At 42.8% G+C, this 15,071-nt stretch overlaps 1 protein-coding gene across 1 annotated transcript in view; it reads left to right on the forward strand.

Moving 5' to 3' along the window:
• The window catches only part of ubr1 (ubiquitin protein ligase E3 component n-recognin 1), a 222,574-nt gene that overhangs the window by 124,937 nt on the left and 82,566 nt on the right, over window positions 1-15,071 (forward strand). The window contains exons 25-26 of the mRNA XM_078233618.1: window positions 13,254-13,408; window positions 14,168-14,270. Of these exons, the coding sequence (XP_078089744.1) occupies window positions 13,254-13,408; window positions 14,168-14,270 (258 nt within the window). The remainder of the gene's footprint in view (window positions 1-13,253; window positions 13,409-14,167; window positions 14,271-15,071) is intronic.

A 15,071-nucleotide genomic window follows, 5' to 3' on the forward strand; every position in this document is an offset into this window, starting at 1 on the left:
CCCTCATCCTCCGTCTTTCCAGGGAGAACAACCCCAGTTTACCCAATCTCTCCTCATAACTAAGCCCCTCCATACCAGGTAACATCCTGGTAAACCTCCTCTGTACTCTCTCCAAAGCCTCCACGTCCTTCTGGTAGTGTGGCGACCAGAACTGGACGCAGTATTCCAGATGCGGCCGAACCAACGTTCTATACATCTGTAACATCAGACCCCAACTTTTATACTCTATGCCCCGTCCTATAAAGGCAAGCATGCCATATGCCTTCTTCACCACCTTCTCCACCTGTGACGTCACTTTCAAGGATCTGTGGACTTGCACCCCCAGGTCCCTCTGCGTATCTACACCCTTTATGGTTCTGCCATTTATCATATAGCTCCTCCCTACATTATTTCTACCAAAATGCATCACTTCGCATTTATCAGGATTGAACTCCATCTGCCATTTCTTTGCCCAAATTTCCAGCCTATCTATATCCTTCTGTAGCTTCTGACAATGCTCCTCACTATCTGCAAGTCCTGCCAATTTTGTGTCGTCCGCAAACTTACTGATCACCCCAGTTACACCTTCTTCCAGATCATTTATATAAATCACAAACAGCAGAGGTCCCAATACAGAGCCCTGCGGAACACCACTAGTCACAGGCCTCCAGCCGGAAAAAGACCCTTCCACTACCACCCTCTGTCTTCTGTGACCAAGCCAGTTCTCCACCCATCTAGCCACCTCCCCCTTTATCCCATGAGATCCAACCTTTTTCACCAGCCTACCATGAGGGACTTTGTCAAACGCTTTACTAAAGTCCATATAGACGACATCCACGGCCCTTCCCTCGTCAACCATTTTGGTCACTTCTTCAAAAAACTCCACCAGGTTAGTGAGGCATGACCTCCCTCTCACAAAACCATGCTGACTATCGTTAATGAGTTTATTCCTTTCTAAATGCGCATACATCCTATCTCTAAGAATCTTCTCCAACAACTTCCCCACCACGGACGTCAAGCTCACCGGCCTATAATTACCCGGGTTATCCTTCCTACCCTTCTTAAATAACGGGACCACATTAGCTATCCTCCAATCCTCTGGGACCTCACCTGCGTCCAGTGACGAGACAAAGATTTGCGTCAGAGGCCCAGCGATTTCATCTCTCGTCTCCCTGAGCAGCCTTGGATAGATTCCATCAGGCCCTGGGGATTTGTCAGTCTTTAAATTCTCTAACAAACCTAACACTTCCTCCTTTGTAATGGAGATTTTCTCCAACGGTTCAGCACTCCCCTCCGAGACACTCCCAGTCAACACATCCCTCTCCTTTGTGAATACCGACGCAAAGTATTCATTTAGGATCTCCCCTACTTCTTTGGGCTCCAAGCATAATTCCCCACTTTTGTCCCTGAGAGGTCCGATTTTTTCCCTGACAACCCTTTTGTTCCTAACGTATGAATAAAATGCCTTGGGATTCTCCTTAATCCTGTCTGCCAAGAACATTTCGTGACCCCTTTTTGCTCTTCTAATTCCCCGTTTGAGTTCTTTCCTACTTTCTTTGTACTCCTCCAGAGCTCCCTCCGTTTTTAGCTGCCTGGACCTACCATACGCCTCTCTTTTCTTTTTGACCAGTCCCTCAATTTCCCTGGTTATCCACGGTTCTCGAATCCTACCCTTCCTATCCTTCTTTTTAACAGGCACATGCCTGTCCTGTAGCCCTAACAACTGTTCCTTAAAAGACTCCCACATGCCAGATGTGGATTTACCCTCAAACAGCCTCTCCCAATCAAGAGCTGCCAATTTCTGCCTAATCCCACTAAAGTTAGCCTTCCCCCAATCCAACACCTTACCCTTGGGACACCACTCATCCTTTTCCATCACTATCCTAAAGCTAACAGAATTGTGGTCACTATTTGCCACATGTTCCCCTACCGAAACTTTGAAGACCTGACCGGGCTCATTCCCCAGTACTAGGTCCAGTATAGCCCCCTCTCTAGTCGGGCTATCTACATATTGTTCCAAAGAACCCTCCTGTACGCATTTTACAAATTCCTCCCCATTCAGAGTCCCTGCTCTCAGCGATTTCCAGTCTATACCAGGGAAATTGAAGTCTCCCACTACAACAACCCTATTTTTCCTGCACCTATCCAGTATCTCCTGACATATCCGTTCTTCCACTTCCCTTGGGCTGTTGGAGGGACTGTAGTACACCCCCAACATAGTGACTGTGCCCTTCCTGTTTCTAAGCTCCACCCAGAGTGACTCGTTACACGACCCCTCTGAATTGTCCTCCCTCTGCACCGCTGTAATATGCTCTCCAACTAATACTGCCACTCCCCCACCTCTTTTGGCCCCTCCTCTGTCTTGCCTAAAACACTTGTATCCCGGAATATTCAGCTGCCAGTCCTGTCCCTCTTTCAACCAAGTCTCTGTCACCGCAACCACATCCAAATTCTTCGTGAGCATTAAGGCCCTAAGTTCATCTGTCTTACCTGCTACGCTCCTTACATTGAAGTATAAGCACTCCAGACCTCCAGGCCCAGTGAGGTCATCCTCCCCCAGAGTGCTCTTCTTCTTTGCCAGCCTTGTCCCAGCCCCAAGCTCGTCCCCAGCCTCTACACTTGTAGACCTAATATTTTGATCCCCTCCCCCCTGCCATACTAGTTTAAACCCCCCCGAACTGCACTAGCAAAACTCCCAGCCAGGATATTCGTGCCCTTCCAACTTAGTTGTGACCCGTCCTTCTTGTACAGGTGGCATCCTCTCCTGAAAACTTCCCATTGATCTAGGAAAATGAAGCCCTCCCTCCTGGACCAGTCCTTTAGCCAAGCATTCAATTTTACTAACTCCCTATTCTTAGCCTCACTGGCACGAAGCATTGGGAGCAGCCCAGAGATGGCCACCCTGGAGGCCCTACTTTTTAGCCTATCTCCCAACTCCCTGAATTGCTCTCGTAGGATCCCCCTGTTCTTCCTATCTACGTCATTTGCACCAATGTGTACAATGACATCCGTTTCTTTATCTTCCCCTTTTAATATGCCTCCTATCCGCTCGGAGACATCCATGACCCCAGCACCAGGTAGGCAGACTACCATCCTGGAGTCCCGTTCGCACCCACAGAATCGCCTGTCCGTGCCTCTAACCGACGCATCCCCCACCACTATTGCTCTCCTAACCCCTCTCTTTCCTTTCCGGGCCACAGAGTCTGACTGTGTGCCAGTGACCTGGTCACTGTGTCTTACCCCTGGAGAGTCATCCTCCCCCACACTATCCAAAACAATATACTTGTTTTGGAGTGGGACAACCACAGGTGACCCCTCCTCTAATTGCTCACTCCCCTCCCCTCTCACACCTGTCGCCGAGCCCTTCCTATTATGAGAGACAGCCACTGGAGTACTCTCTGGTACGTTACCCTTCTGACCTTTACTCCTCCTAACTGTGACCCACGTGTCTTCCTCCCGATGCCCCGGTGTAACTAGTTGCCTGTAACTCATGTCAATTATTCTCTCATTCTCCCTGACTAGACCAAGGTCAGCAATCTGCAGCTCCAGTTCCGTGACACGGTCCCTCAGGAGCTGCAGTTCCACGCAGCCCGCTGTATATGTGAACCTCTGGGAGGCTAGGTGTTTCCAGGAACTCCCACATCCCACACTGGAAGCACCGAACTGGCCTATCGCTCATAGCTACCCTTATCCGATACAGGTTTGGATAAAAATAACTTACCTTGCCTCACCCTTTCAGCCTAAGCCCTGTGAGCCAAAGCCCTTAAAGCTCACACTCTGCTTCCCACACACTCCCCTGCCCGCTCCCGACGCTGCCCGCTGTATAGTGCGGCCGGCTTTTTATACTCCAGTCGAACAAAGAGGTCGAAGCCCCCAGGTAACTGACTTTTATACTAAGAACTCAACCTACCAGAATCCCCTGCAGCTGACCTCACTTCCTTTAATTTAAAACCTTGAAAAAAGCCCGCGAAACAAACAAGGAATACAATTAAATAAATAAATAAATCAGTACTTTGCTCTCACTATGAAGGCCACATACCATTTGCCGCCTCTCACTATGAAGGCCACATACCATTTGCCGCCTTTACCACCTGCTGTACCTGCGTGCTCACTTTCAGTGACTGATGCATGAGGACACCAAGGTCTCGCTGAGCATCCACCTCTCTCAATTTACACCCATTCAATAATTGTCTTCCTATTATTGCTACCAAAGTGGGCAACCTCACATTTATCCACATTGTACTGCATCTGCTATGCATATGCTCACACACTCAGCCTGTCCAACTCACACTGAACATCTCTGCATCCTCCTTAGCCAGCTCACCCTCCCACCTAACTTTGTATCATCTGCAAATTTGGAGATAATACATTTAGTTCCCTCTTCCAGATCATTGATCATCAACCGACTCAAGAACAGCTTCTTCCCTGCTGCCATCAGACTTTTGAATGGACCTACCTCGCGTTAAGTTGATCTTTCGCTACACCTTTGCTATGACTGTAACACTACATTCTGTACTCTCTCCTTTCCTTTTCTATGTATGGTATGTTTTGTCTGTATAGCGCGCAAGAAACAATATTTTTCACTGTACTCTAATACATGTGACAATAAATCAAATCAAAATAATATATAATGTGAACAGTTGGGATCCTAGGACAGATCCCTGTGGTATCCCACTAGTCACTGCCTACCAAGTCACTGTCTGCCAATCAGAAAAGGACCCATTTATGACAACTCTTTGCTTCCCATCTGCTAACCAGCCTTTTATCCATCTCAAGACATTTACCTGCAATCCTATGCGTTTTAACTTTACATAGTACTCTCCTATGTGAGACCTTGTCGAAAACCTTCTGAAAATCTAAATAAACACATCCACTGGTTCTCCTCAGTCAACTCTACTAGTTACGTCCTCAAAGAATTCCAATAGATTTGCTAAGCATGATTTCCCCTCTGTAAAATCATGCTGACTTTGTCTGACTACACCACTGCTTTCCAAATGCTGAGTTATGAAATCCTTGAGAATGAACTGTAGCAACTTCCTCCATACTGATGATAGGCTTGCTGGTCTATAGTTCCCCGTTTTCTCTCTATCTCCCTTTTTGAATAGTGGCCTTACACTGAGCTACCCTCCAATCTGTAGGAACTAGTCCAGAGACCAAAGAATTTTGGAAAATGACTACCAATGGATCTACTATTTCCAGGGCCACTTCCGTAAGTACTCGGGGACCTGGAGATTATCAGGACCTGGAGATTTCTCCACATTCAAGCCCATCAATGTCCCCAAAACCATTTCTCTGCTAATGCTGATTTCTTTCAGCTCCTCACTAAAACATGCTTCGCTCAGAACTTTTGGTTCATTATTCATGTCTTCCTTTGTGAAGACAGAAACAAAGTACAAATTTAGTTCCTCGGTCATGAATTATCCTTTTTCTGACTGTAAGGGGCCTACATTTGTTTTTGTCAATCTTTTTCTCTTTACATACCTATAGAAACTTTTAAAGTCAGTTTTTATGTTCCCAACTACCTGACTTTCATACTCTATTTTCCCCTTCTTAATCAATCCCTTGGCCCTCCTTTGTTAAATTTTAAACTGCTTCCAATTCTCAGGATTATTGCATTTTCTTGCCAATTTGTATGCTTCTTCCTGGAATCTAACACTATTTCTAATTTCCCTTGTAATCCATGGTTTGGCCACAGTTCCCTTACCACTCTTGCGCCAAACAGGAATAAACAACTTCTGGACTTCACCTATTAGTTCCTTAAATGCCTGCCATTGCCTGTCCACTGTCTTTCCTTTCAGTAACGTTTCCCAGTCCATCATGGCCAATTCATGCCTCATACCATCATAATTAACTTTATTGAAATTCAGGGCCCTGGTCTCAGAATCAATTACATCTCTATCCACCTTGACACAATTCTATCATATCATGGTCATTTGTCCTCAAGGATTCTCGCACAATTAGATTGCCTTTCTCATTGCACAATACCCAGTCCAAGATGGCTTGTTCCCTTGTTGGTTCATCAATGTATTAGTCCAGAAAACCATCCTGTATACACTCCAGAAATTCCTCTTCTATTGTACTGTGACTAATTTGACTCTCCCAATCTATATGCAGATTAAAGTCGCCCATAATCACACATGTTCCTTTCGCACATGTATCTCTGATTTCAAAGAACAAAGTAAAGTATAGCACAGGAACAGGCCCTTCAGCCTTCCATGCCTGCGCCAATCATGATGCTTCCTAAACTAAAACCGTATGCAGTTCAGAGTCTGTGTCTTTCTATTCCCATCCTATTCTTGTATTCGTCTAGTTGCCCCTTAAATGCTGCTACCTTACCTGCTCCCATCACCTCCCTGGGCAGTGCATTCCAAACATTCACCACCCTCTGTGTAAAAAAACTTGCCTTGCACATCTCCTCTAAACTTCTCCCCATGCACTTTAAATCCATGTCCCCTAGTACTTGACTTTTCTACCCTAGGAAAGAGCATCTGACTATCCACATTGTCCGTGCCATTCATAATCTTCTAAAACCTCTATCAGGTCACCCCTCAACCTCCATCGTTCCAGTGAGAACAAACTGAGTTTATCCAACCTCTCCTCATAGCTAATACCCTCCAGACCAGGCAACGTTCTGGTAAACCTGCTCTGTGCCTTCTCCAAAGCACCCACATCCTTCTGGTAGTCTGGCAATCAGAATTGTACACATTCTAAATGAGGCCGAACTAAGGTTCTATACAGCTGCAACATGACCTGTGAATTTTTATACTCACTGCCCCGATCGATGAAGGCAAGCATGCCATATGCCTTCTTGACTACCTTATCCACCTGCGCTGCCACTTTCAGTGATCGATGGACACTTACGCCCGGATCTCTCTGCCTGTCAATATTCCTAAGGGTTCTACCATTTACTGTATAATTCCTACATGCAAAATGCATTATCCGCCACTTGTCCGGATTAAGCTCCATCTGCCATTTCTCCCCGCCCCCCTAGTCTCCAACCGGTCTATATCTTGCTGTATCCTCTGACAATCCTTTTCACTATCCGTACCAGTGCCAATTTTTGTGTAATTTGCGAACTTATTAATCAGACCAACTACATTTTCCTCCAAATCATTTATATTTATTACAAACAACAAAGGTCCCAGAACTGATCCCTGTTTAACACCGCTAGTCACAGCCTTCCATTCAGAAAAGCACCCCTCTACTGCTACCCTCTGTCTTTTATGGCCAAGATGTGGAGATGTCGGCGTTGGACTGGGGTAAACACAGTAAGAGTTTTAACAACACCAGGTTAAAGTCCAACATGTTTATTTGGTAGCAAATGCCATTAGCTTTCGGAACACTGCTCCATCGTCAGATGGAGTGGATATCTGCAGATATCCACTCCATCTGATGAAGGAGCAGCGCTCCGAAAGCTAATGGCATTTGCTACCAAATAAACCTGTAGGACTTTAACCTGGTGTTGTTAAAACTCTTACTGTGTTTTATGGCCAAGTCAGTTCTGTATCCATCTTGCCAGCTCTCCTCTGATCCTGTATTCCCTTTCGTACCAGTCTACCATGAGGTACCTTGTCAAAGGCTTTACTGAAGTCCATGTATTCAACATCCACTGCTTTTCCCTCATCAATCATCTTCGTCACTTCCTCGAAAAACCCGATCAAGCTAGTGAGGCACGACCTCCCCTTCACAAAACCATGCTGTCTGTCACTAATAAGGACATTTGTTTCCAAATGTGAGTAAACCCTGTCTGTAAGAATCTTTTCCAATAATTTCCCTACCACTGAAGTAAGGTTCACCGGCCTATAATTTCCTGGATCATCCCTGCTGCCCTTCTTAAACAATGGTACAACATTAGCTATCTTCCAGTCCTCTGGAACTTCGCCTGTAGCCAATGAGGATACAAAGATTTCTGTCAAAATCCTGTCTAATTTCCTGTCTAATATTATTCCCAACATTACGACGACAGCTTGGTAGTCTGTAAACCAACGCCAGAAACGTTTTTCGCCCCTTTGTGTTTCTTAATTCGACCCATACAGATTCCACATCATGTGTGCTAATATCTTTCCTTAATATTATATCAATATCTCCTTTAATCAACAATGCAACTCTACCTTAGAACCATAGAAAATTACAGCTCCGAAACAGGCCTTTTGGCCCTTCTTGTCTGTGCCGAACCATTTTTTGCCTAGTCCCACTGACCTGCACTTGGACCATATCCCTCCACACCCCTCTCATCCATGAATCCGTCCAAGTTTTTCTTAAATGTTAAAAGTGACCCTGCATTTACCACTTTATCCGGCAGCTCATTCCACACTCCCACCACTCTCTGCGTGAAGAAGCCCCCCCTAATATTCCCTTTAAACTTTTCTCCTTTCACCCTTAACCCATGCCCTCTGGTTTTTTTCTCCCCTCGCCTCAGCGGAAAAAGCCTGCTTGCATTCACTCTATCTATACCCATCAAAATCTTATACACCTCTATCAAATCTCCCCTCAATCTTCTACGCTCCAGGGAATAAAGTCCCAACCTATTCAATCTCTCTCTGTAACTCAGCTTCTCAAGTCCCGGCAACATCCTTGTGAACCTTCTCTGCACTCTTTCAACCTTATTTACATCCTTCCTATAACTAGGTGACCAAAACTGTACACAATACTCCAAATTCGGCCTCACCAATGCCTTATATAACCGTACCATAACACTCCAACTTTTATACTCGATACTCCGATTTATAAAGGCCAATGTACCAAAGGCACTCTTTACGACCCTATCCACCTGTGACATCACTTTTAGGGAATTCTGTACCTGTATTCCCAGATCCCTCTGTTCAACTGCACTCTTCAGAGTCCTACCATTTACCCTGTACGTTCTACTTTGGTTTGTCCTTCCAAAGTGCAATATCTCACACTTGTCTGCGTTAAATTCCATTTGCCATTTTTCAGCCCATTTTTCTAGTTGGTCCAAATCCCTTCTTTTCCTTTCTGTCTGTCCTTCCTAAACATTGAATAGCCCTCAATGTTTAATTCCCATCCTTGGTTATCTTGGAGCCATGTCTCTGTAATGCCAGCTATATTATACCACTTTACATCTATACGTCACAAACTAGTGCATGCGCAGAGCTGGCACACATGCATTTTGCACTTTCCACATGGGTGCAATGTGGGGAAAAGTGAAGAGTTTAACATATTTAATCGTGGATGAGTGAAGTTTTGGGGCTGTGGTCAAGTGTACAACCACATTCACGCGAAAAGCCAATTTGTGATAAAGGGGATTGTGAACGAAAGGAGTTGACTACTCCAGGTGTGGTCTTATCGATTCCCTATATAATTGAAGCATGACCTCCCTATTTTTGTATTCCATTCCTCTTGGCAATAAACAATAACATTCTATTAGCTTTCCTAATTACTTGCTGTATCTGAATACTGACCTTTTGCGATTCATACACTAATATATCTAGCTTCTTCTACACCTGAGCTCCACGTTCTCTCACCATATGGATAATATACTTTATTTTTCCTGCCAAAATGGGCAATTTCACATTTTTCCACATTACTTTCTATTTTCCAGATCTTTGCCACTCACTTAACCTATCTATGTTTTTTGTAGCTTCCTTATGTCCTCTTCACAACTTAATTTCCTACCTAACTTTGTGCCATCAGCAAATTTAGCAACTATACCTTTGGTCCCTCCTTCCAAGTCATTTATAAAACGTGGAGGCCCCAGCACTCTTGCCAACCCAGAAAACACTCTTTTATGCTTACCCTCTCTTTCCTGTTAGCTAGTCAATCATCTATGCATACCAATGTTACCTTCCACACCATGAGCTCTTATTCATTTCAATAACCTCTGATGTGGCCAAAAGAGAAAATGCTGGAAAATCTCAGCAGGTCTGGCAGCATCTATAAGGAGAGAAAAGAGCTGACGTTTCGAGTCCAGATGACCCTTTGTCAAAGCTGTCACACCTTTGATGTGGCACCTCATTAAATAGATTCTGGAAATATAAGTACAGTATATCCACCAATTCCACATTATCCACAGCATATGTTATTTCTTCAAAGGACTCCAGTAAGTTGGTTAAACATGATCTTCCTTTCACAAAGCCATTTTGATGCTGCCTGATTACTTTGGATTTATCGAAATTCTCTAGTATTACGCCTTTAATAATAACTTCTAACATTTCCCTGTGACAGATGTTAAATTAACTAGTTTGGAGTTTTCTGCCTACCTTCCTTGGTTAAATTTGGAATTTTGCAATCTAATGGGACCTTCCCTGATTCTAGGGAGTTTTGGAAAATTGAAACATCAAAATTGAAGCATCAACTATCTCCCTAACCATTTCTTTTAAGACCCTAGGGTGAATTCCATCCCGACCTCGGGACTTATCAGCCCGCATCTCCAACTGTTTGCTCAGTACCACTTCCCTGGTGATTGTAATTTTCTTGAGTTCTTTCCTCCCTTCCATTTCCTAATTTACAGCTATTTCTGGGATGTTACCTGTATCCTCCACAGTGAAGACTGATGCAAAATCCTGTTCAGTTCATCTGCCATCTCCTTATTTTCCATTAATAATTCCCCAGAATTGCTTTCTACATTACTTTCTACTCACTCTGTTGACTATTTTCTTTTTTAAAAATATCTATAGAAACTCTTACTGGTTGTCTTTATATTTCCTAGCTAATGCTTTCTTGTACCCTAATGTTTCCTTCCTTATCAGTGTTTTAGTCTTTCTTTGCTTTTTAAAAAATATTCTCTCCAATATTCTGACCTGCCAACCATCTTTGCACAGTTTAAGCTTTTTTTTTAAGTTTGATGCTACCTTTAACTTTTTTAGTTAACCATGGATGATGGGTCCCTTTGGAATTTTTCTTTCTGATTAGAATGTATCTATTCTGTGTGTTCTGAAATATCCCTTTAAATGTCTACCACTACATATCTATGGACCCATCTTTTAACCTAATTTTTTAGTTTACTTTAGCTAGCTCTGCTTCTATGCCTTCACAATTGCCATCACTTAAGTTTAAAATACCAGTCTTGGACCTACTCTTCTCTCCCTCAAACTGAATGTAAAACTCAAACAAATCATAATCGCTGCTACCAAGGGTAGCTATGATGTCACTAATTATTCCTATTTGGTTGCACAATATCAAGATTAGTATAGCCTGGTTGGTACCAGAATATGCTGTTGTAAGAAACTATCCAGCAAACTGCACTAATTTGCAAGGCTACACAAGACCCCTACTTTCTACTAAACTGAACTAAAGTCTCACAAACGAAGTTAAACTAGCTGGTTAATTAACTACTCAGCTCTCAATTTTCCCTGCTTAAGACAGACAGAAACCTACTTTGGCATTTAGAAGGTTATGGGCTGATTTAATTTAAATAGTCCACGTATTAAGGCAAACTGATCAGGCAGATTGACAAGGAACTGTTTTGATCAGTTGAGATTATGACTGGGGAACATAGGGGGGACATGGCAGGAGGTGGGGGGAGCGGAGGGCTAAATGCACTACTGTTCATAAGTGTGCAGCAGCCATGCGCTTTGCAGTTCAGGTGAATGTAGTACTGCATGCAAAAATAGTTAAATCATTTATGAATATTTGAATTGAATTTTCAAATTCATTCCCACTACATGCTATTAGTGCAGTTTTCTGGATAGTTTCTTGGTAGCAGCGATTATGATTTGTTTGAGTTTTACATTCAGGGCGGCATGGTAGCACAGTGGTGTTAGCACTGTTGCTTCACAGTGCCAGGGACCTGGGTTCGATTCCCGGCTTCGGTCACTATCTGTGTGGAGTTTGCACATTCTCCCCGTGTCTGTGTGGGTGTCCTCCGGATGCTCCGGTTTCCTCCCACATTCTGAAAGACGTGCTGCTAGGTGCATTGACCCGAACAGGCGCTGGACTGTGGTGATTAGAGGAATTTCACAGTAACTTCATTGCAGTGTTAATGTAAGCCTTACTTCCGACTAATAAATAAACTTTACTTTCTATTTGTTTTCATTGAACTCTCAATTGCACAGTTAATTATTTAAACATACAGGTTCAAATGGAAAATTTAATCCATCCTGCAGCAGTAAATTGCAAGCATGGGTTATAGAAAGTGAGGTGTGGAAATTTTAAGCTGTGCCATAAAAAGAGAAAACTTGGGAGCAGGCAGGAGTGCAATATTTTCAAGGGTTGGAGCTCATTTTAAATCATTTTTGGGACAGGTAATCTCATTCTCTCTGAGTGCCAAGATTCTGAACATAATTGAGGTTTGCAGCAGAAATTTCCAATTAAGTTGTGAGAATATAAATTTGATCCATGAAAGTTGTACCCCTAGAGTGTTTGCATCATATGATAATTTGGGAAGAAGGACTGTGTTGGGAGACGGGGGTAATCTAGATTAATGAGGAGGAAGTTGTAAAGTGAGGCATTTATTTGCAGTTTAGATTGGGAATGACCCTTCCCCACGTACAATGTTGTAGAACAATGGGGCATAATCTTCAGAAGGAAATTGAGTCTGGTAATAATTCATATGCATGTATGTATATGTACCTAATTTATGCACAAACACATGCACACGCACCCTGAGGCCTGTTTAAATGTAAAATTGATATATTGCATGGATTGCAGCCTAAAAAACAGAACACTTGATTCACCCAGTCCTATGCTGCTCTTTATACTTCATATGATCCTCTGCCCACTCTTAAATATTTCTTCCCAATTTACTGCCATATTCCTCTCTTCTCTTTCATTTATACATTTATCAAACCCTCTCTTCAGATCTGTCAGTGCTAACTGCCTTAACTGCAACATGTGCTGCTGATTCCAAAGTTCTCAACACACCCTTGTCTGACTAAGTTTCTCCTAAATGCTACATTTGATCTGTTAGAATTTATGCCACCCAGTTCACAAGACCAAACAGGGTATATGTGGAGAAACTATCAAACCTCTTCATAATTAAAGACCTATATTAGGTCTCATAATCTTTCCTTTCCACAGATAACAAGATCCAACCTGCTCAATATTTCCCCAGTGTTGCATTTTCTGAATGTTTACATCCTTGTGAACCTTTTATACACTTTTATTTTTGTAGTGTGGAGGCGTACAGGATATAGGATTATTGAAGATCATAAGAAATAGGAACAGGGGCAGGCCATTTGATGAGTTTTTCGGAAATCTGAAGTTTTATGTACCTATTTCATGACTCTTTGAAACTATATCCTGCTAGTTGTATCAGCCTGTATTATGTTTGAGTAGACCACGTGCTAACAGACTGTTTACAATATGTCTTACAGCTCTTCCACCTCCTCTCCCTCCTCAGTTCTTCTCCACATTTGTCAAGGTCACAAACATTTTGAACTGTGACATTTTAATGCTAATCCTCAGAACAGTTCTCCAGCGCGCTGTGGATTCCACAGGACGATTATGGAGTGAAGCAATGGTACAGAAGGTATAATTTTGCACATTATCGATCACCTTGTTCAATTGGTCATGAAAAATTAACTTGGCTCACATGAAAAAGAGATTGTATAATGCAGCTTCCAACTTAGAGCAATTTGAGAGTCAAATTAAACAGTACTTGCAGTCTTTATGTATTTCATTTAAGTGAGTTCCTTCTCCATTGTGTTCCTTCTGCTTTTCAATTTAACCTTACAACTTTTAACTCTATGAAAATTAATTTTAATGCCTAATTACTATAAATAGTTAGCAACTCAATTTTCATTGTATCACGCAACTATCGGGATGGTAAAAAGCAAATTGGATGACCTTTGTCTTTTAGAATCTGCCAATCCCATGTTGCTAATTTTCTTCTTTTTTTGCCATGTTTAATGCGCATACTAATCCTTGATGGGAAGGTAACCAGATGAGATTTTACCAACTTAGTGCAAATGCTGCTCTTAACCAGGCTTCCCGGAAGTGTGCAGAAATGCACTCCTTCCTACAGGAAAGAGCATTTAAAGGTTTTTCTTTGTACATTGTATTTGTACAATCTATTCTAGCATCTAAAAAAATCCAGTTCCAGCAGACTTCAATGATAACAGAACTCACTTTTCGTAAAACTTGAAGGAAATAAATCAGTCACATGTCAAAAGATACATTAAGTAGATCTTTTTAAATCAGGTGGGATGATTTTATTGGTTTCTTTGCCAGTGCCATAATTGCACACTTTGTTACTAACAGCACATAGTTGTGATTCTCCATTCCATAGACTCTTCATCTTATCTGCATGGCTTTACAAGAAGAACAGAGACAGTTAGAGGGAGGAGTTGCAGAGGAAGATGTGACCTTTGATGTTTATCTTAAGGCAACAAGTAAGTACTGGACCTGCCTTTTAAATTTGGAACAATTCTGCAGTTCTTAATTACTGCTGTAGCTCAGACTAGATCTTTCAAAATTATACTTGATAGATAAATAATGGTGGTTGTGCTGCAATGGTCACTGAGATTGGTTCCACTCAGGTGGCACAGTGGTTAGTACTGCTGCCTCACAGCGTCAGGGACCCAGGTTCAATTCCAGCCTTGGGTCACTGTCTGTGTGGAGTTTGCACTTTCTCCCCATGTCTGCGTGGGTTTCCTCCCACAGTCCAAAGATCTGTGGCTTAGGTTAATTGGCCATGCTAGGTTGACCCTAGTGTCAGGGGGATTGGCAGGGTAAATGAGGGTTACGGGGATGGGGCCTGGGTGGGATTATGGTCGGTACAGACTTGATGGGTCAAATGGCCTCCTGTACTGTAGGGATTCACTGATTCACTTCAGAGAAATGTGGAGCTAGTAATGTATTGCCAACTCCCCTTTACTCTCAGGCCAGATAAAGCAAAGTTCATCATCTGACTATCAGCTTTGTTGGTGAGGAGCTGGCAGGGGAAATAGAATTAAAAGGTTTCAGACCTACTACAATTTGCGCTGCAGATCATGAGGTTGTCGCGATAACTACTCGTCGCAGCCTCCTATCTTTTATCTGAATTCCATCCCAGAGGCGAAAGCAAAATACTGCAGACACAGGAGATCTGAAATAAAAGCAAAAAATACTCAAAACATTCATCAAGTCTGGTAGCATATATGGAGAGAAAACCAGAGTTCGCATTTCAGATTGATGACCTTTTATCAGAATAT

This window comes from Mustelus asterias, chromosome 18, assembly GCF_964213995.1.
Source record: "Mustelus asterias chromosome 18, sMusAst1.hap1.1, whole genome shotgun sequence".
Taxonomy (NCBI): Eukaryota; Metazoa; Chordata; class Chondrichthyes; order Carcharhiniformes; family Triakidae; genus Mustelus; species Mustelus asterias.